Genomic DNA, 23,118 nt, shown 5'->3' on the forward strand with positions numbered 1-23,118 from the left:
TATTTTAAAACTATTTTTAGAACAAGGGAAAATATAATTATCAATTTATGTACACTTTAAATATGTGTCCAATAAGATAACAATGATTCTAAAAAATGTGTTTCTGATACCAGCTTGGACACAGCTTTAGATCAGGGTAAGGGGTGGAGGGGGAAGCCTTTTCTTTCTACCTAGCTGTAAAGGTGGTTTAAAGTCAACAAGATACACCAGCAGAAATTGTAGGATGAAAAGGCATCTTAAATTAATTACACGTGCAACTGTATTTAAGCTTATGAACCAGGAGTACAGATGTCCTAAGCAGCAGAATGTGTCTCAAGTTTTTTTAAAAATTGAACCATAATACTGTTCTGCAAATCTCTAGGGGAATGTAATTCTTAATCTGGAGTTTAAAAAAAAAAAAAATATATTTTTAATTCTACTGTAGTGCTTATTTACTTACAAGCTGCCATTTGTGGTAAAAGGCATTTCAGCTACTGGTTGCAGCAGCAGCTCTGCCTGCCCACAGGCACTGGCGGGAGTTTAAGCTGTCTTCAAACTTTGCTGCATGCCACCCTAAGGAGCTGCAGTTTGAGAAGATGTGGTCTAGGGAATTAAGTGTTTTTTCAGTTTAAATTAAGATAACCTGTTTTCTTTCTTTCCCCTTTACCATGATCTGATGGTAGGATGGAATGTAAAGGGGAATTTTCTTAATTATCTTTTGATTCAGCCTTTTTAGTTTGTGGGAACAAGCTTGGGCTAGAAAATAACTTTGCACTGGTTTTAATAAAATGCCCTCTTACCCCATGAAAGGAAGTCTGGGGTGTTGTGTGCCGAGCAGGGCAATGTGCCCTGCTGTTGCTGATGGCATAAAGCTCAGGCAGGGGCAGTTGGAACTGTTGAGAAAAAAGAACCAGGACTGGGGGGAATTTGGTGGTCCCACTAGAATAGTACTTTCAGCAATGTCACCTTTGTTGCTGATCATTGGGTTTATTTTGCAGAGTTTAGATTGCATGTGCTTATTGATACAAAGGGATGCTGTCATAGATTGTGCCAAATTATTTAACTTAACAGAGCAGCATAAAGAAAAAGAGAGTGCTACTGTACCTGAGACCAAAATTTGACTTGGTGTGCATGCTAAAAAGTTCTGTGCTACTTTATCCTGCAGTAAAGCCCTAATCTGATGTTTCTGATGTTAACAACTGTAACGGTCTGTTGACAGGAAATATTTCATCACCACATGCAAAATTCTGTTTTCATGCTGCTGGATTGCTTATGGTAAAGTTATGTAGAAAACAGTATTTGCAGAAACATTGTTTGGTTTGTTGGGTGGTTTTTTTTTTAACTAACCAGGAAAACAAAGATTTCATTCTTAAGGTTGAGAATAGCCAAAATTAATTTCTTTAAACTGAAATGCGTTTCATTTAAAGTAACACTTGATAGAGTGTGATAGAGATTAAAGCTCTGTAGGACATTTTTCATGATACAGGCAAGGCTTAGAGCTGTAGAAATACCATACGTCTACCAAAAAGTGTCTCTTTCTTTCCCCCTTTTTACTTTACTTTTAAATGTATATGATGATGGCTGCCATGGTAAGGATATTCAAACAATAACTTTTAAAAACATACAGTTATATAATGCACAGTCTACTTCTTCCCTTGTATGCTTCAGAAATTCAGAAATTTTCAGATAAGAAATCATCTGCTTTTTTCTGACCTGTATCGCAAATATAACACCTAGATCACAAATGGACAATGATGTACAGGTTTTCTTTTGTCAGGCTACTGCAAGAGTAATAACCGTCAGGGCTGGCTGGTTGTGAAGGCTTATACCCAAGACAAGCCTCTGCACATTATATGCTTATTTCAGATTCTGTAAACCATGGTGCTGTTTTCTTTCTGTAAACAAGGAATTTACAGGCAGACACACAGAAAAAGATGTGGTAAGAGCTCGTGATATTCATATATAGTCAATAGATAGATGATCTTTACCTCCTGTCCTCAAAAGCAAACCCAAGTTACTTTGTAAAGTAAGTGCGCTACCAGATATTTAGATGAACCTAAATCTTAACATCAAATCTCCTAATCCCTCTTTGTTTTCATTTTTGGCTTTTTGTTTTAATTGCAAGAGAAGCTTTGGTTATTAATTATAGATTAGGCCTTTTATCCTTAAATTATAGCATTGGATTCCTTCTTTCTTTGTCTATAGAAAACTTCTCCCACAAACTTCAAACTGATTTTTAGGCATGGAATTGCAGATAGCTGCTGAATTAAAAATGTAGGTGAGGTAAGGGTGGAGGTAGGGGTATTTAATTTCCTAGAGAGTGATGATTAGACACAATAGAAAAAAATAAAGAACACACAAAGAAAATCCACATGTGCTGCCAGTGGTGGAACTTCCATAGGAGTCTTTGAGTCAAATTCTGCAAAGCAGCAGATTGAGTGGTACAACAGAAGAATTCATGCAAGTGTAAAGCAAGTAGCTTGCATGTTTATATGGAAGGCAGGTTGTAGAAAGGATGGTGGATATAGCGAAAGCATCTAGCAGAGGTGAGAAAGCAGGAAGCAATGTAAATAAAACATCTTTTTCTGCAGTACTTGTCTTCACTTCTATTTGATGGCATTTCATTTATCCATTTTTCAGAGCAGTATGTTAAAATAGTGACTGTTTAATCCCCTTGGAAGAAATGTGTAGGTGGAAAACATTTTATACCACTACTTAATTCCTGAAGAAGAATGGAGGAAATTTATTGGTTCTTGTTACCCAGATAATATTAATTGCATGATAACACCAGAATCTCCTGCTCTGTAGAAAGAATTGGGATTGTTGAAATTAGATTTGCGTAGTCCTGCTACTTTAGCATGCTGTGTCCCTGGTGAGACAGTTACTGTTCTGTGGTGTCATTAACTGAGCTGAGAAGCAAATGTTAAGAGCATATGGTAGTGAGAGAAATTAATTGGAAGTGCCAGCTTCTTAATTTTTCATGTCATTTTTGCTTCCTCCTAAAATTAGGTGTATGTTTGCAATTTAAGCTGTTGATTGCCAGTAAGATTTTTAAAATAAGTAACAGAAAGCTAAGAGGTCTTTTCTTATGTTGAACTTGCAAATATACCAACAAAACATTTTTTTTTTTAAAAAAGTCTATCTTGAAGTGTGTTATGCTAAAAATGGAAATTGGTTTACCATACTGGAGAGCTGATATTGCAAATGTTGCTCAGGAGAAAACTCCTTGGGATAGTCTTGTTCCAGTGAACCCAACCTTTTAGTACATCTCTCAGAATTTAGTTTCCTGGAATAATAAGTCTTTTCTAGTTTACAGGTTAATGATTCTGATTATAATTAATGAAAATACAATTGGTTTTCTGTTTTCTGGCTTGGAAAACAGATACTTGCCCTGAAGTTCAAGCAGATTAAATAAAAAACTGTCCAATGAGCACAGAAACACCAGGGAGTTAGAATACAATTTAATTTCGAATTTATGGTTAAAGAATGGGCATAAATGATGGGGACAATAGAAACTTTTTAAATTGTTTATCTTCCTTTATATTGAGTACAGTAAATCAGCTTTGCTTTAGAATTTCTCAGTTGAGGTGTTCATATATGGGCTTTTGCAGGTGGCTTTTTAAAAACCCTTTGGCTTGAAGGCTAGGTTAATTAGTGAAAGGGTTACTTCTTATTTACCTGTATAAATATACCATTTACAGAAGCTTTGACTTCTTACTTTCACGTTCAGTGGCCTGATCTTCAGCAATATCAGAAAATAATAGAGATAGGTAATAGGACATTGTATCACCACCTGAAACTATTCTTGGGTTTGGTATTGTGGTTTTTGTAAAAGTTGACCTACTTTAAGTATTGCTTATAAAAATCCCCTGATATTTCAACACTATTTTCTGTGGCACTAGTGTAAACTAAGGATAGTTTACTCATGGTTGTGAAACACTGCAGCAGCGCACACTGGCAGTGTTCAACCAGGGCAGTAGTGCATTTCGTATAAAACCTGTGCCATTTCATGTACCTGAAATCCTCAGTCAAAGTGGTGATGAAATTCAGAAAAAAAACATGTTACAGAACACTTCTCTCTGTCACTGGAATGAAAAAGAAATTGCCATTCTATGAAACACAAAACTTCTTAACTGAGTGAAAACTATTTGAAGAAAGTTTAGCAAAAGTTCTGCCACTTTTTCATAACTTTATTGCTAGAGCACCGGCTTTGCTGTGTTAGAATCCATCTGGGACCTGCTTTTCTGTAAGCAGATGGCTTTGGGGTTAGTAGCCTGCTGGTGTGTGCCCTCAGTCATCTTAATCCAGAATGTGCTGGCTTTGTTTTGTCCACCCCAAAAAAATTAATTAATTGTTTAGCCTTTAGTTGGAATGTTGCATTTCCAGTCTCCCAGGGAAATGTAGTTATAAATATAATAACTGGCTTAATTATTGCAGTGAACTATTACATAGCAGTATATGTGGGGCACGCGCTCTGCCATCTCAAAGCCAACTTTCATATTGGGGTTTTGGGTAACACAGTCTATATCAACATATAAGTGCTAACCTACAGGTGCATAAAAGCATAAACCTGTTGTATTTCCAAAATATTTTCCAAAGTACAAGTATTTTTTTATTATTAAGAACTAATTATTCGGCAGATATTTTTTTGTTAATTATCTTTTAACTAAAGCAGTATGAAACATTCCTCTAGTCAACCTAATCTGTTAGAAAAAAATTTACCCTTCTGTTTTGTGTTCTTACTGCAGACTGGCTGCATGTTTCTTTATTTTGCAATATGGAATGTGCTCTGGCTCACTTGCCATATTTGTGGTTTTATAAATCAGTTAGTTAATAGTAACAGTCTTGATTTTCGGTTTGGTTTGGGTTTGATTTTTTTTTTTTTTTCTTTTTTTTTTTTTCCCCAGGATCTTCCTATGTGATCTTAGGTAGGCCACTTGAGATCATATTCAGAGACATACTAAAGTGGTAAATTCCCAGACCCAGCCTTTGTGGGTCTGTGTTTTAGCCTCTGGTGATGTAATTTCTCAGCCTTTAAATGGGAGTAGCAACAATTTTATATACCTCAAAGAGATGTCATTAAGGTAAATATGTGCATGACTGAAAGTGACTTGTATCAAATGTTAGAAATGTATAAGCACAGGGCTGGACTGAATTGTGCCATAAATTGTGCTCCACACTAACAGTGGCAGAGTGAAATGCCTTAAAAACAAGGAGCAAGCGTTGTGTTTAGAAATGCTGAGACTTCACAAGGTAAGATTGGAAGGAGGGATGTTGCTCTTGGGGTAGCCAGGTACCACAGCTACAGTTCCTTTTCAGTCGCTGTAGCGCAAGTGGAGGCACAATGTTGAAAAGATTTCTTAGATAATAATTATGCTTTTTTTTAAAGGAATTTTTAAAAAAGCTATAGAAGTATCTCATCAGCTCTGTTTATGAGTCTATGGTGCTTTAGAGAACTGAACAGAGTTTGTCCATCAGGAATGGTGTTGGGTGGTTTGCTGTCGGTATGTTTCTTGGCATACTCCCTACTAGAGCTATTAACAGTGTTGTAGGTGTGCAGGGTGGGTGTATATCTGAGGCTCTGTGCCCTAGCAGAGTTAAAACAAGAATAGGCAATGTGCTAATATTGTCAGGAATAGTCTTGCTTTGGCAGGAAAATAGATTAGACTACCTGATAAGTCTTCCTTTAAAAATAAAAAGTCTATTCTTTGAGTCGGTGTTACAGTACAACAAATCCTACTTTAAAAAAAAGCCAAGAGTATTTTTATTTTTATTTTTAGATACAGTAAAGATAAAGGTGATCCCAATGAATTTTTTTTCTCTAGCCCACACAGGGTACGAAATGGGGAGATATAAAGATATTTTTGCTAGTTTATTTTTTTCAGTTCTTTGTCATGTATAGGAATGGGGTGTATTACTTTCTAAATAATTCAGACTCCAGAGGCATTCCTTGCATTGTACTTTTAGAACAGCAGAGTTCATTAGAGCAGCAACATATGTATACATCAGTCTTTAATATTTTGATGTAGTCAGTAAGTAGTACCTTGGGACCAAGCTAGATCCTTATTTTATGATTCCCTCCTATCGTGTATTATGTGGAAGCTAAGACACTTATGAGGCCTAGGGAGAGATCCCAGTGCTATGGAGAAGGGCAGGAGCAGGGAACGTGCCACTTAGCTGGAAGGAGGCTAGAGAGGAGGATCGCTATGACAAGAGCAACACAAGAACGAAAGGGGTGGTTGTGCTTGCTCAGACCTTCAGAGGTTAGAACGAGTAACAGATTTGATAGAAACTGCAAAAGATTGAGTATAGGTCAAACTTCACCTCCAAAGCCAGAATCCTAGGGTCTCTAAATGGACTCTGTGAAATTGGTCTAAGCAAGCTGAGAGGAACCATGCCTGTTTTGTTGAAACAGTGCATTTTCTAGACACTTAAAATCCATCTTGTTGCACTGAAGTAGTAGTCTTTGCTGAATAAGATGTTAGCAATTTTCCTCTTACAGAACATCTGCTTTCTGACTGAATCACTGAAGAAGCGGCAGGCTTGTTGGAGCCTGCTGTCCTCCCTGCTGCTCACGAACTCCTGCCTTGCCTCAGGGTGTGGGCTGGGTTTCATCTCGGAGGTGTCAGGCTTAGGTTCCCTGGTGTCTGCAGGAGCGTCATCCTTATTGAAAGGACAGCAGCGTAAAAGTAAACTTTACCTTGGCACTTTTGAATGAAATCTTCTCCCTTGTTTTCGAGGATCTAGAAGTGAGGGGGCATAACAGCTTTGAGTTACAGGGAAGAAAAAAGCAGCAAGATTGTAGTGATACTTTTATCTTCCACAAGTTTAGAAATTACTCATAAATGGGATTCATCTTGTATAACCTTTAATCACAGAGAGCAGAGAATGAATTTGGTAAATAATCTGAAAAACCCCCATATAAAAGCCATTTATCAGCAAAATTACCGTGGGGTTTGTTTTTGCTGAGAAAGTAGATTTGTTTAATCACCTGCCAAAGTTTTATGCAAATACAACCTGAAGCACAAGTATCGCTTATTTGTAGATGTTTGCCTTGGAAGCTTGATGCTTTGTTAACTGCTGGTGCTGAGCTGATTGATTAGAATTGGTAGGTGACGTCAAGTGATTGTCTGATGTTGAAATGTTTCCTTTTTGCTGGTAAGATAATTCAAGATCAAATGAAGACTTTTTGTGAGGCAAACAGTAGGGATGCCTGTTTCAGATGGAGGTAAGCACCAAAGAATAGGGGTATTTCTAAGAAAGCAGGCATGAATAAATCTGCTTTGGTTTGCTTGTCTGCTGTCTGTGAACTGTGCTTCTCACTTTTGGGGAGCTCCAAGTCAGTCACGCAAGAGTTAAGAAGTAAATGCAAACAGAAGAGCTAGGTATATACATCCAACCTAAGTGCTTTCCTCAAGGGGAAGATGCTTTCTGGCACTGCAGCAGCAGGAGAAGCAAACAACTCATGCCCTGTACCCACCTGGAACTGTGACAGTAATATTTTAGTCTTTTTGAAGTTTCTATGGCTAGGTAAAAATTCGCCTGTAAAATGGCTTGATTCTGTTTGTGATATGTTATCCTTTTAATTAAATAGCTGACTTACGCTTGACAATTAATTGGAGTGATGTATGATTTTTATTAGAAACCCATGACTAATTTTTTCTTGCCTTTCTTGCTATCTTATTGTTCTTGCCTACCCTCCTCCAAAGTTGCTGCTGTGTGCCAGCCATGTCCTCCAGGCACTGGTGCAGACCAGTGTTCACTCTTGCTTAGGCTTTTACCTGTTCCAGATAAAGCAATTGTTTTCAGATGTTTTCCAAGCCGTCTCTCAGAAATTTTCCATTTCATCATAGTTCTGCAATTTTTTTATTGTAAAAGATTCTGGGATTTTTACATAAACTTTTTAAAATAAACCCCAAAATTCCCCAAGAAAGCCTCACCACCACCACAACAACCTCTCCCCCACTGCATAATACAGCATGAACTTCATCTAGTACCACATTTCCTTCTTCATTAAAATAACTGCCAGATTAAAAAATCCTTCCTGCAGTAGTCTCTGTACCTGTGGAGTAATGTGCTAGCAAACTCAAGTGAATTTTATATTTAATTACAAAAGGCAAGATTAAAAATGGAATGACTGAAGATATCTGTATTAAAATCAGTAGAGTGGCAGCTGCAAAGAACTCAAGTTTGTCCCTTATCTTATTCTCCCTAACTGTAAGAAGCTCAAGATTTCCTGTAATGTTACAACGAAATGTGACAATTCTTTACCTTTTTTTCTACTTAGGAAGCTTTAGTCTTTTTATAGGAAATTTGTTTCCATGGGTGAACTTAGGCATGGATGAGTGGGGAGCAAGGCATTGTTTGTTAAAACAAACTTTTTTGAAGGGATTGGGCTTAAAAGGAAGGAAATGTGGTTTAGACTTAAGTTTCTTTTGAAATTTCTTCCTCTTCTTTTTCCTCATCCCTCCTCAAAACAAACTAAAAATCCAAACAACCAGAAGTCCCCAAACTGATGTTTCACCATACGTATCATTCAAGTATTCGGTATAACCTGGAAAGCCAGAGAGAAAAATTGTCAGTTTAAAAATCACTGTCGTGGTTATCTTTTCTTTTCCTTCCCTTCCCTCTCTGGATTATTCTCCCTCAAGAACACACAGCTTTTGTCTAAGCTTTTCTAGTTCATATATTTGGCAGGGTTTTATTCAGTCTGTGTCACTGCTGTGTGTAAAGTAATGTAAGCTTCAGTACATCCATGTGCTTAAAAGGTTTTGCTGAATGAGGTCCTTGCATTCTCTGATCCCCGGGTTGATCATTCACAGGGTTTCTCTGGAAGGAAGAGCCCTAAGGGCGGGGTAGGTGGGGGTGAAGATTTGTGGGGGAGGACTTAAGGCAGGAATACAATTTAATTTTTAATTGGCTATATCTAGAGTGGACATTTGGCTGAAAATCTCTTTTTCTCCCTTTCGTTAGAGGTTCTCAGCCAGACAGTGACTACGTGACAAGTTCCCTTGCACTGGGCTGAAAGTGCCTGATGCTGGCTATCATGGCTGATCCCGTAGGAGAGGAACATGTGTCCCAAGTCAGTGAACTCTGCTGTGAGTGTGGTCAGTTCCACCTCTTGTTGGACAATCATCTCTACAACTTCCAGGATGAAGTGGACGATGAACTCATCTGCCATATCTGCCTTCAGCCTCTGCTCCAACCTATGGACACTCCCTGTGGACATACATACTGTTTCAAGTGCCTTGAAAACTTCATGCAGGAGTATAACTTTTGTCCCATGGATCGGAAAAAGCTCTCTTTCCAGCAGTGCCACAAGTCCAGCCTTCTAGTTCGAAACCTGTTGGATAAGCTGATTGTCTTCTGTCCTTTCAAGGCAGAGTGTCAGCAGACAATGCAGCGCTGTGAACTAGAAGCTCATCTGCAGAACAGGTGCATTTCCTTTTACATGCTATTATTGCTGCTTGTATAATGACATCTGTCTGTTGTGCTTCTGACCAGAAAGATCCATTCTGAGAACAGTTCTTAAACTGGGGCAAGATGGGACACCAGAAATGACAGAGGGTGAGGCCAGCAAGGTGGGTGGGTGAAGACAGTTTAATTGTGTGTGTGTTAGGGAAGCCAGCTCACATGTGCCACAGAGGCGAAGGGTGAGGTGCTTGCCTGCTTGCATGCAAGTTGTCCACAGACACAAAACCTATTGAATGTATATAAATTTGTGTGCTGTGATCTGGGGCACCTGACTCTGAAAATTATTACAAACATGCTTATTCTTGTTTCACTTGTGCAGCGAAAACAGACGGGCACAAAGTCAACACTCTGGAAGCAAGGGATTGTGCAGGGTTGCCAGTTTAATTGGTCCAATTAAGATGAGCAATACCTAAGTCTTTGATCCAAATAATGTAAGTCCCTCCAAGCTGCACATTATGCAGTTGCTGAATCACCTACTTATAATTCCATTATCTTCTCTCATTCTCCTGCTGAGAAGGAGAAGCAATTGAAAAATACTATTTTTTTTCCTTTTTTTCCCCCTTGTGCAGAGGAAGGGAGACTTTTTTTTTTCCCTTGCACTTGTCAGCAGAGATTTGTTTTGGTGCCTCCACTGCTGGTTGTGTTGTTGGCAGGCAGAATATTGTAGCTTCAAAAGAAATGCAGGTGACAAAGAGCTCTTGCCATGGCGCTTGAAAAACACTTGTTCCTACCTAGTTAATGATTGCAGGAAAGGGAGCTAAGTACAAGTCCTACTGCAGGCAGAAGTAGACCTTCGTTGGCAGTGTGTATTTTGTCAGTGGGCAATGAGAAATGCAACAGACTTGTTTCCCTTCAGCCATGTTGTAGCTTTTTATGGCAATGACATGTTTTAAAAATAGGTCAGCCAGCGTGCAGGGAACGGTTCCATTTAGGATACCTTTGCAGTTCCAGCCAGGGGTGTATCCATGCAGTTCTTGCGTGTCTTTGGTACTCATGAGCTGAGAGCTTGTTTTAGAGACGGGGGAAGCGATGGAAGATGCTTGTGTGCCCCTTAAACTGTGAAAGTTTATAATCTTGTTTTTCTTCATCTAGTTCTTTGTACTGCTTGCTTGTTCCCAGGCAGGGTTGAACGCTTAGACTGCAGGGAGAGGGCTGCACAGCTGTGGGGCTGGTGTGTAGCTGGGGCCATGGCCCATAGCAGGGCTGGGCCTTCCTCTCTGCTCTGTGACAAATCTACTCTGGTATCAGTAAACTTATGTCACTTGCTAATCCCTCTGGCACAGGAGTTAAACACAACAGAGGGAGGCACCCTTGAATGTTTATGTTAGAGGCATTCTGGAAATGGTATCGTTCTCTTATATATTTCATAGTTCTTTGTATCTTTCTTGGAGAAGGTGTGTTCTAAAAATTGAGGCTATTTTACCTCGGCTCTGAGCACAGTTAGACAGAAAAATGGAAAATAAAAAGAAAAAATTTACACTGGGATTTGAGTGTTCCTGTTTTTTAGTTTTAACTGAGATTAACTGAGAGCAGGAGACTTAAGGAAATAAGAAGCATCTAGAAACTTGTTTTCTTGGAGGACTTCTCTGCCCTCTGCAAAATGAATTTGTTTCTTGACATCTTAAGAGGGACATGTGCATTGGTGGATCAGTCAGCTTCTGTCTTTAAGTTTCAGGGTCATCTTACTGACTAGGAGTAATACACAGGAAGTAATACTGCGATGAGACTTGTTCAGCCAGAATGTAAATAGTTGAGTTTAATTTGAAAAGTGACTCTGGTAAACACCCAATACTACTTATGTCTCTGCAAGTGATGCTTTTGCATGCATGACCCTTCTCACCTGCCACCTTTTTTATAAGTGCTCTGGGTAAAAGAGCTTGGTTTTCCTCACTCGTTTTTGCTGAGATAGGCTGGCTGTGGTGTAGCTGCATACAGAGCGCATTTTGTTGAATACAGGATTACTTCCTGAACCTTCCTGTGAGGAGCAGTCACTGGGATTATAACCTCCATATTGCTCCTGACTTGGTAGAGCCCTCACCTGTGTGGAGTGCTGTCTGAGGATCAGGTCTCATTTAGCAACAAAAACAACAAAAAAGCTCAAGCCTGGCTTGCTGCTCTTGCTGTTACTCGTTTGTTAAAAACAAAGCCTAATTCAAGGCTGAGTTTGAAACTTGAGACGCTTGCTTTGCATAAAGATAAGTTCATAGTCATCCCTAAAAGGTCAGAGCTAAGTATTTGCTTATATTTCAAGAGGTATTGTTTTCTTCATTGAGTGTTTGCCAAGTAAATATTTAGCAAGGGAGACTCCCATTCCTATTACATTCTCCTTTTTAAAATAATTTGCTTAATAATTTTGAAAGTAATAAAGTAACAAGCCCATTCTTAAGTTGATACTAGTAGAAACTGAAGGTCAAATGAGAATAAATTTTAGCATCTGTGATACGAGCTTTGCAGCTGGTAACATCTTGAATATGCTTCTTCACATACTTTTGTCAGTCAGAGCTTGCATGTGCTGAGTTAACTGCGCAGGCAGAGACAAGCCACTTACAGTGACTGACAATCTCTCTCTAGGTGTCCTGGTTTCAAGAAATACAAATCTGAACTACAGCAGAAAAAGAATTCCATTTCCAAAGGAAAGGAAGATCTCTCTACCAAGGTGGAGACAAACACGCCCAAGGATCCAGAGGTACCAAGTGGAGGATCGTCACTTGTGGCAGAAAGCTCTGCAGCTGCCGTGGTATCACTAGGGACTGCAGAGCCTGGACTGGTTAATCCAGCTTTTGAGGAGACTGAAGAAGGTGAGAGTTTGATACAGAAATGTAATTATGTAATTACTTTTTATAATATAAAAATGAGGTAATTATCTTGGACAGTTCCATTTTTAAAGTGTCCCCAACATTCTTAGATATCCTCAACCCTATTCAGCCATTAGCAGCCATCAGAGCAATCTCTTTCCTCAGCTTGTCCTTGAGCAGAAGCGAGATGCGTTAATGTGCATCAGGTGTGGCAGGGTCTGCTCACAAACGCAAAATTGTCTGTACAGACAATTCAGAGAATCTGTTAGACTGCAGTGAATATCTGCAGTATTCTTTGCAGAAACAAAAGCAGTCCCTGTCAATGTGAACATGGAGCATGTAAAGCACTTGCAGAAGCCAAATAATTAGTAATTAGGAAATGTTCCAGCTTCTTCTTAATCTTGTTAAGAAGTTAAAGTTAAATATGCAGTCAGTTTCCTGGAGTGGTCAGTACCTCCCTAATGATGTGCTGCAAGTGTGTTTTTATAGCATAACTTAGTTTTTGGATTAATAGTCAGTTATGAAAGCCTTGCAGATAAAAGTAGCCATCTCCACTTCAGCAGAGGACTGCTTGTCTCAACCCCTGTTAGAAGGCAGTGGCATGGAAATCTCTGTGCCTTGTTTCAAAGTGAGTCTCAGTTTCCAGTGTGCAGGTGCTGGAGCTGGCAACTGCTGCTCCTGTGCCAGAGTTAATACACGGGTCAGTTTACTTCTCTGCTGACTTTTTCCTGAAGTACAGTTGGGGCTGGTTTTGCATCTCTTGTGTGACAGTTGCCTTTCACCCTAACATGCAGTGTGCTTGGCTTCATTAGTGTTGGCCTGCCTAAATGTTGCAGTGCTGGTAGATTTAATATGACTTGCTAAGAACTTTCATCTTCAAAGTGTCTGAGAAGCGTTGCTTAGTCTTCAGGATGCTGTGAAATAGGTAAACATTACTCCTGTTTACAGGGGGGATGGGAAAAAAGGAGGAAAGGAAATTAGAGGAGGGAAGTTGCAGTGAGCTGCCTGTGGTAAAGTCACCCCAGTGGCAGACCAGTAATTACAGCTCAGTAGTCCCCTTCTCTAATGAGCATTGTGGAAATTGGCATTTGTTATGTGTGTGCTTCTAGTAGGCCAGCTGTCACAGTAGAAAAAGAAATCTCTAAAAGGTAAGTGAAACATACCGAGTGCCCTTTAATAAAACTCCAGACATAATAATGCAAGAGTTTAAATCTGCTATAAGCTAGGAGAAGATGGGAAACGTTCTGAAGAAACTATAAAGAAACAGAGACTTTAAAAGCTTTAAATCTGACCTATTCTTTCCTCTCCTGATAGCTGCTTTCCCTCCAGATGCTACTTTGAACACAACCTGCCAGCATTACAAATCTTGTGGTGCTATGTAAAGGAAAATTATATTAATATGTTGTTTTTCCTCTTCAATTTCCACAATCAGACCTCCCCCAGAGAACTAGTCTTGTGGCTGAAACAACCACAATTGAAATTCACCGAGAAGACCCGGAGGAAGAGCTGGGGATGAGGATAGTTGGAGGTAAAGACACCCCACTAGGAAACATTGTTGTTCAGGAAGTCTTGCGGGATTCTGTTGTTGCTGCAGATGGAAGAATAGCACCTGGGGACCATATTCTCGAGGTACGTAAAACCCCACTGGTAGTCCCATTGCTTCTCTTGACTTGAGGTGAGGGCTGGGGGGGGAGAGTTGCCTAGAAAAACTGAAATCTCTACAGCTGGGGGTTTTAAAGCACTGATCAGACATTGTGTGTCTGCTGGGTCTGAGAAGCAGACTTTTGAGGTTCCTTCCAGTCATACTCATCGTTACTTCGTATATTTGGTAGCTTTTTGAAATTTAGACCATTTTGGGCAAAGTAAAAAGATTTCAATCTGATAAATTTCACCCAGTAGCACCATTTCTCTCCAAAGGACTCTGCTCTAGTTAGGAAGTCTTATAATTGCTTGCTCTGCTGTGTTGCTTAAGCTGCATGTTCTCAATGGGCAGGTCCAAAGTTTAAGACCTTACGACTTGAAGTAAGCATCAGATATGTAATGTGAGTAAGAAAGAGTACCAACCTCATGCTGTGCTGACCCACGGCCAGATGTAGTTTCCAGGTTAAGCATACTGGATAGCAGTGGGATACTCAAGGCGACAAGCTTGTATGCAGCAGTAAAGCCTACATGCAGCGAGAACTGTTAGCACCTCCCGGCTATAGCTTCCCAATCATTTGACAAGCCATAGAGACCTAATTATCCGTTGGACCGTGGACTTCAGTAAGGACTGGCAGCCCCACGTGCACAAGCAGCTGATACAATCCCCACGTTGGTTTCTTAGACCAATAGAGTAACTTCTGTTTTATCCAGTTGAATTGTACATATCTCAGTCTTGGCTGGGCTGTAAATAGGACAGGCCCCACACTTACTAGCCCTATTAACATCCGAAAAAAGACTGCTCAGAGTCTTAAGTGACAGCAGACAAAGTGAAAAGTAGTTTCTCCGTTATCCTGGTAAAAGCATGATTAGACTGATGATTCCAGGAGCTTGTAGACTATGGACCACTCTTCAACTTAAAAGTGAGGATGGGTAGTCTCAGTCTGAGTCTTCTTCTCCAAGTGTGTATTGAATGCTGGAGGTTAAGGGAAAGCAGTTCTGCATTGCCACGGGATGGATGTAATGATTTAATATTTTGCAGTTTCAGATTTGTTAGTTATGTGAGTTGTCCTGCGTTTTCCCTGTCCTCACCTATTCACCGTCAATTATGATCTGATTTAATCTGCTTTCTTCTGCATTCCTTAGGAAACTCTGCTCTCTTACATGCATCAGAAGCAGCTGCTTCAGTCACAACATTGCACAGGGAGTTGTACATCCTGTATCCAAGTTTGTGATGATCCGCATTGTGGACAGTGCCTAAATTATGTAGGTTCTGATTAGTGACTCTGTTTTGTTTGTCTCTCTAGGTGAATGGCGTCAACATCAGCAGTGTGACTCACTGTCAAGCTGTCTCCTTCCTGCGCCACCCAGGTCCTGTTCTTCACCTCATGGTCCTGCAGGAGAAGGGTTTTTCCAATAAGACTGTGCAGCAGGATTCTACTTCTGCTGCAAATAGGGAAGTGATCCACGTTACCTTGATAAAGAGAGACCGATCTGAACCTTTGGGAATCAAACTGATCAGGAAGACAGATGAGGCAGGGATTTTTATTCTAGATCTGTTAGAGGGAGGTTTGGCTGCCAAAAATGGAAAGCTGAGTCGGAATGACAGAGTCCTGTCAATAAATGGCCAGGATTTGAGGCAAGGAACACCTGAGGCTGCTGCGCAGATAATCCAGGTAATTTATGATGTGTTGAGGTTGTATGGCTAATGACTCCGCAGCTGTCTGTGTTGATGGCAGGGCTCCTGTTCTGACCCAAGGACTAACAGAATGCGCTAGAGCAAACTGCATTCCCTGAAATACCTCTTTGGGAAAGTGACTTCCCTGCAGATGTGTGGGAAGCACTGCTTCCAAACGAAGACAAACATGAAGAGTTGGAACCCACTGTGGGTCTTTTCTGACAAATATAAAGCGAGTCAGTTGCTTATGGCACTTTAGATCAGTTAAGGCACTTGGATCTCCTTTGTGGTGTGGTGTGTGGAGATTTTCTTGCAGAGTGAATATTTGTATGCACTGTGTAGATGCACGTAACAGAGGCAAGGAGAGATTAGAACAGCCTCTCATGCTTCAGACAGTCAAACTGGTGGTGTTTGTTGGGAGATGTGATAGGCTGGCAGCACAGAACAGAACCCTTTTGACTGATTTGAAGCCCTCTCCCCATTTTACCTGTGTTTGGGAAAGGAGTCTAGAAAACAACATGAGGCACCTCAGGCTAAAAATATTTAAAACATTAAATGGGTAGATGAGAGGTGGTCTTTTCCTGCGCAATAGGAATGCACTCCTGTTGCAGCATGCCAAATGTTTTGGTGAAAGGAGCGGGCAAGGAATTTTGGTTAAGGATTACTACATGTGCAGCAGATATCATGTAGATCAGTTTCAATTCTTTATCTCTCTAGGCAATGACCTTCAGTTTCTGTTTTTATCTAAAGATCATGACACAATAAATCTCATCACATACTGTTTATATCCTGGAAAGGATCTGAGGTCAGCAGTGGGGGAGAGCCAGTTCTTTTCCTGGTAATCAGCAGAGGAGTAGAGTAGCATGGGAGAAAAGAGCGAAATTTCCAGTAGCAAGATCCTTTTTTATGTTATAGATGTGATTCCATTCTGTGGCCTCTTAGAATCTTGTTTGCATTCCACAAATGCAAATACAACTCCCATAGGAGGAACTCTTTCTTGATCCCACTGCAACCAGTAACCAAAGTCTCAGAACTGGCTTCATTAGGTTTGGTATTGAATTCCTTTTGAAGCGACATTTGTGTAAAACTCTGAGAGCCTTCCAAACATTATCTCATCTGAGGACTAATTAAAATTGTTGCTTAAATGTAATTTTAATTTTGCTTGCAAACCATTTGCAGAAAAAGAGTCCTTCTACCTGTTAAATACCACTTACAGTACATGTGGCTGTGCATATATATATATCTATATCTGTATGTAGTCTGGTACTCCTGGCTGAAGTAAAGAGCAAATCCCCATCTTAGGACGTGATATTTACAATGTATTTTCTGAAGACATGGATGGGTGCTGACATGTCTGGAAAAAAATTGCTCTATCTGAAGTGACTTTGGAGGCAAGAGGCTTTCTGTTTCAGAAAACAAAACTCTCCTGTACTAGGAGAGAAAAGAGAAAAAAGAAAAGAAACTAACTGCAAAACAGTTGATGCAGTCCCTCTTCTGAGGACAGGGAATTCACTGCTGCCAGGGTGCTGTGGCACCAGGGAAACAGGATCCCATGTTGAGAAGTGAGAGTGGCAACTGTACTTCTCTCATCTACTGCAGGAAATGTCCCAAGTAAGCACATACGCCTTACCCCAGTGGAGTCCTTCACAATAAGGTTTTGTCCAATTATCTGGAAGAACAAACCAAATTAGAAGAGCAGTAACAATAGTGACTACTTTCCCTGTAGTTCTGCCAAGGCCAAACATACAGCTGGTTAAGTGTTTAATTGGCAGCAGTCTTAGACAAAAGGTCATGCCTTCAGGTATTCTGGGAAAAAAATGGGTGGGAGATGTTGAACAATAGACGTGGTACATAAGCTAGGAGGGGAAGAGCTTTAACAAGTTTCTTTATGATAAAAGAAAAAGCATCCAGTGCTTGGTATCATGGTCATCCATTGTGTGGACCAGTCAGTGTTCTAGTTCTGTTGTATCACAACACAATATGCTATTTTAGTTTTTTCTACTGAAGTGGAGGAATTAATCATCCCTTTCCACTTTCTCTTGTTTGGCATTTGTGGAGGAGAGAGGCATGAGTGAAGCCTGCCTCTGCTCCTGTTCTTTTTGACATTTGCTAATTCCTTTTTTCTTTTTACCATGGGATTCTGTGGCTCTTCACAAAAAACCATTCCATCGCATTGCGTAGCCCTGTTTCAGACCCTTTGCAGACAGCGATGCCAACCCTTCTGTCTCCCTAAGAAAATGGCAGGGGCCTTCTGTAATTTCTAATTTATTTTTCTATCTGTTTTATTTACACTCTTCTTGTTTCTCCTGGAAGACCACTGAATCAAGAGTGAACTTTGTGATCTTGAGGCAGCCAGGTGTACAGCTGTCAGACCCAGTAGAAGATGGCAGCACATCAAATAATAGCAGCAGCAGCAGTAGCAATGGAGGAAGCCCGGTGCACCACCGAAGACGACTAGAACAGAATCACTATAGACGAAAATCTAACTACCAGAAGGTAAGTTTTGTAATTAATGGCAAAAGTACTCGTTATTCTTGGTCTAGCAGATTTATTCTGTTTGTTCTGTGATGGTAATTTATCATGTAAGATGGATCAGTAGCCCCATTTCTTCTTGGGCTATCGAAAAGCAGCAGGTTTGTGGCTTTTGTCACTGGAGAATGGAACATTACTGGGAAACACAGTTTTTAGGGGAAAAACATGTCAAAATGTCTCTAATGCTTATGCAGAACCAGTGTTTAATCCCTTCTTGTCTGGAAAGTGCAATGGGAAATTTACCATCCATGAGACTCTTGGGACTTGCCTCTTGACGTCCTTCAAGCACAACAGGTTCAGGGTATTGCACAAGGACACTAAGTTATGCTTCTGGTTTGGAGCTAGAGGGCTTTATGGGGCAGAAGTAGAAACTACACAAATTACACAGTAATGCTCCTGTGACTTTCAGTGTTCATCTGCCATCCGTTTGCATATTATAAGAAACAGTATGAACAAGAGGAGAATCACCAGCTTGTTGTACCAAGAGAGACTTGCTCTGTGTTTAGAACTTCTGTTTGAGTGAGAAAACTTGCTACAACTGTTTAGACCTCTGTGTTTAAATGTCTCTGGAGTTTAGTAAGTAGCTGTCAGAAATGGCTGGAGTGTGGTTCCTTGATTTAAATGCTTGAATATCATTGATGTATTGTTTCTACAGCACGCACTATAACATGTGCTTTCACTGCAACCTAAACATTTAGTAGTAGTCAGAGAGAGGTTGATTGCTTGATATGAATGGCTTTGGAATGCGTTTGTAGCTTGTTCTTCAGTGCAAAATTGTTCTCCTCGGAGTAAGCATCTCTCTACAGCAAAAGAATGTGGGATCATTAGCCGAGCAGTGCCTTGGTTGTGGTTGTTGGAAATACAGGGTAGTATTTCTACCCAGAGCAAGTACGTGAGAAGCTGACTTCGCCATCTGGCAACACTGCTGAAATGTTCTGGATTGAAGATACAATATGTTCTGTTATTTTCTTCCAGATCTGGACTTCTCATTTAATTGCATTAATGAAGATGCATTTTATACTGTGATTCCTTTGTAGGATTTACCTCAGGGATATGTAAGTCATGAAAAGACAGTTGCAATAAAAAAAGAACCAAAGGAATCCTTAGGAATAACGATTGGAGGTGGAAGGGATAACAAAAACAAACTCCCTATATATGTAACAAGTGTGCAGCCCATTGGATGCCTCTTCAGGGATGGGAGAATCAAGCGAGGTAAGGAGGATCTCAGACCCTTTATCCTTGAAGAACTGGGTTGGGTTTTTTGGTGTTTTTTTGGGGGGGCGGGGTATATGTTGGTGATTCAGTGAAAGTTGGACTTGGGCACTAAAGTGAGACTGGAAGCTTGGTTCCATATGAGACCTTGAGTCAGAAATGGGCTTCATAGCGAAAGGTCTGTAATAATCCTGTCTTTAATCAACAGGAGATGTACTTTTGAGCATAAATGGCATTGATTTGACTCATTTGAACTACTATGAAGCTGTCTCGGCACTGAAATCTAATGCAGCTTCCCACTCAGTTGTACTGAAAGCCTTGGAAGTCCTCTCACTGAACTCGTCAGAGCCACCTCTGGACATCAAGGAGCAAGGATTCAGTTGGTCTCCCCTCTGGATCACATGGCTTGGATTGCCTAGGTATGTTAGGTGACTGTACAGAGATTTGTTCAATCACAGAGTTGACTTTCACTAAAATACTAGAAATTAATTGCTTTGTTGGTTGACTTAGAAGCATTACTGGTATTTTCATTTAGCACTAAGGCAGCAGAAAGCCTTATTTGTCAACAAGCTCACAGTATAATGAATGCATAAGAAATTTCCACTGCTTTTTATGGTGTGACCCATCGTCCCCCCGCTTCTGTTGGACAGTAACTGTATATCAGAAGTTCCTGAAAGCCTTTTTTTCCTAAGAGAACTAACACAAAAAATCAGAAGTATAGGTGCTAGCATTTGAGGCACTAAATTGACGTATAATCAACACAGATATAGTCCCTGCTAAAATATCATTAATGAAATCGCTCTGTGGCTCTTTCTGGGTGGCATTACAGAAACCAACAGATACTTGTGCTGTTTTGTTTCTAATCTGATCACCTCAGCTGTGGGCAGGCATTCTTTCAGTCTAAGGCTTTTTGGTTGTCATAATTGTATTATCTTTAGCATGAAGCAGAAATGATTCTGAATAGTTGAGTTTTCTCACTGTGGAGCTTTGGACCATAGACTTAGCACAGATTTTAGAAGCAACACGGTAAGTTCCAGGTAACGGGGTTTTCTTTCTCCTTCCTGGAGAGGTGAACCTCTGGTTTGCTCATTTCTGCAGTTTCATCAAAATACATTCAGCTGTGAAAGGTCGAGCCTGTTGTAGTTCCAGCTGACTGGAGGAGGATCATGTAGGAAATGCATGTGGAACAGTAAAGCCAAACCCTTCTGTGGGAAGCCCAGATTATTTACAGCCTTGTTTCTTGAGGCAGCTAAAAGAAGAAATACTAGCAAAGCCTCTGTTACGTTACCCTTGTGTTACTTAGCAGCCTGTAAATGCTAAACAAAACAGCCCAAGGAAGGTAGCTTTTGTGTCTTGGGTGACTAACTTGGCTTGTATTCAGCACCATCCTGCTGGTTTCCTCTGCTCTCCCAGGGAAGCAGCCTGTTTGTTCTGTGCAGGCCTAGTATGAACTAGCCCTGAGCTGCCCCTGGATAGCCCAAACCTGAGTGCAAACCCTTCAGTCTTTCTTGCTCCAGCCTGAATTCCGGCATTTGAATTTGTCTGCCATTCTTCTGTGGGTGTGAGGGTGGTTAGGAGGCACAAAGCAAGGTTATTTCATTTCAGGATCTGACAAAATCTCCCTTCTTGTTTCCAGTAATAAAAATGGCTGTAATTGTTGTGCTTCCTCACTCGTTTTCCCATCCGCTCACAGTAAGACCTGGTACCAGCTAGCTGGTTGTCCGTAGGATGAACAATTTCCCTAAAGCCACCAAGAATCTGCCTTGCGGCTAGGCAAGGTATTTCTATTTGACATTGTGGCTGGCACAATCAAGTTATTCTTAATTATTGCTTGAGAATCTGAGAATCTGTAAATTGAAGTGGCAGCCTTGTTTGTCACCTGTTTAGGTTGCCTCTGCGCTAGCATTTTCGTTTGGCTTGGGAATGCGCACTTGAAGCGAGGATCCCAGTTGTCCTCCTCTCCTGTATTTTGGCTGACATTGCTGAGGGGTTTTTGGCCCCCCGCAAACTGCGTTCTGTTTGGATGGGACTCAACCAGAAGTGCTGCAGAGGAATGTCTGTTGTGCTCTGGCACGAACAGACCCTGTGTGTACCACGCTAGCAATAGGTTACAGAAAATCCCCTGAAATGTACCAAAACTAGACCTTGTCTCCTCAGCACCAGGTCGGTTTCTTTTGGGCTGCCCTGCTAAAGCAGATGTACTCTCAGTATGCTAAAACATTTTGCAGTACGGTGTGGAAGTTTAAAGATTATTGCTGATAGCTTGTGCGATTTTGGTTTGTTCAGCTTTTTTTCCCAGTTACTACTCTATCCAACAGAAACGTCCTTTCCTCCTTAGAGGAAACCCAAATATTCCTTTCTAGTTTGAAGCCCAGCTTTAATTTCAAGTCCAAGCTTTCAGCATAAAGCTCAAGGCTAGGGAAATGTATTCAGTCGTTGCAACACTTGAGCCCACAGTGTTTAATTCTGGCCGTGATTCTTGTATCTGTGGTTTTCTGTTTATGTCAAATACTGTCTGTCATCACTGCTCCCTTGGTGATGTGCTCTTTCTGAAATGTGGAGCCCCTGTAGCCCACCCTGCAGAACATGGGTTATATGCCAGGCTACTGTTGTAGAAGCATTTTAGGAGAGGTGACAGCCCTGGTCCTGTGTCTTTCTTGGGGCCCTGGGTAACAGAGGGAATAACATGAGCACCTTGGTCACATTCTTCCTAAGAGAAAACCACTCTGTGCTCCTAAGGCTACCTGCACACTGCAGCGCTTGGTGTGTAAGCTTGGAGCATCTTCCACTTGTGACCACGGCCAGTGCTGCACACTCCCAGTGAAGATACAAACACCTCCCTAAGGGGGATGGTGGTGTAATATTTTTCCATCTAACCTCAGGCAACTAGTACTGGCTGTACTGAACCAGGTGGCTGCTATATTTCTTGCATTTTTTGGTTTGTAATACAACTGCGGGTAGCTCTGCTGTCCTTGTAAACTTACTCCGTCTCTGTTCTTTGCTGTGTTATTAATTGGTGGCAAGTGAGTGTTCCAAGTTAATTGTATGCTACTACTCATTGCTACTGAATGTTTATCATCATCACTGTCTATGTCATAGGAGACAGAACAGGAACTTTACTTGATTTCTTTATAGCATTATGTTAAACCAAGACCAGCTACTGATAGTATGAAATACCATCTCAATGCTGGTTTGGAGGGGGTGTGTCCCCTAATTCATTGCATGCTGAATCCTAAAGATACTAGAAATACCAAAATTACAGATTACTTTATCTTTTCTCTGGTAAAGCTATGACTCTTGAAAACAGTAACCGTGCACTATGTGGCTTAGAGATAATTCTCAGAGGGTGGCAAAGCAGTTTTCCTCCTGCCCTTTTCCTTGAGGTGTATCTGAACTCAAGTCTCCATGACGTCTGAGCTCTCTCTGCAGCAACTGTTAGGTGTTCCCTGCCATGGCCCCGCTGGAGCGGCACGCTCCACAAACTCTGAAAGGGATGCAGAACTGCAAACTCAGCAGGGTGTTTGTCAGAATAAAACTTGCACCTTTACTTTCTGTAAAATCTAAAATTCTTTTTTCACAGTCATTTTCCATTACAGTAAATTACTGTTTCTCTTCCTAAAAACCCTTTTTCATATGGAAAACTGATTTCTAGCCTTTTTAAACTCTTGGAGAATGTCTAATGCTTTTGTTTATGTTCTATGCTGACATAGTGCTGCTTACCACTCTTGCTTTCTGTGCTGTTTATTTACGCTAGTTGTCACATACCTTTCTCATGGTGTGTTTTTTACACTTGTGTGGTATCAGTAGAAA

General features: G+C 40.7%; 1 protein-coding gene across 1 annotated transcript in view; it reads left to right on the plus strand.

The window, feature by feature from the left end:
• The window catches only part of LOC130158733 (ligand of Numb protein X 2-like), a 29,930-nt gene that overhangs the window by 3,983 nt on the left and 2,829 nt on the right, over positions 1–23,118 (plus strand). The window contains exons 2-8 of the mRNA XM_056359687.1: positions 8,953–9,414; positions 12,025–12,251; positions 13,681–13,877; positions 15,194–15,562; positions 17,878–18,060; positions 19,134–19,308; positions 19,517–19,727. Of these exons, the coding sequence (XP_056215662.1) occupies positions 9,014–9,414; positions 12,025–12,251; positions 13,681–13,877; positions 15,194–15,562; positions 17,878–18,060; positions 19,134–19,308; positions 19,517–19,727 (1,763 nt within the window). The 5' untranslated portion in view covers positions 8,953–9,013. The remainder of the gene's footprint in view (positions 1–8,952; positions 9,415–12,024; positions 12,252–13,680; positions 13,878–15,193; positions 15,563–17,877; positions 18,061–19,133; positions 19,309–19,516; positions 19,728–23,118) is intronic.

The sequence above is a fragment of the Falco biarmicus genome, chromosome 14 (genome assembly GCF_023638135.1).
Source record: "Falco biarmicus isolate bFalBia1 chromosome 14, bFalBia1.pri, whole genome shotgun sequence".
NCBI classification, from domain to species: domain Eukaryota; kingdom Metazoa; phylum Chordata; class Aves; order Falconiformes; family Falconidae; genus Falco; species Falco biarmicus.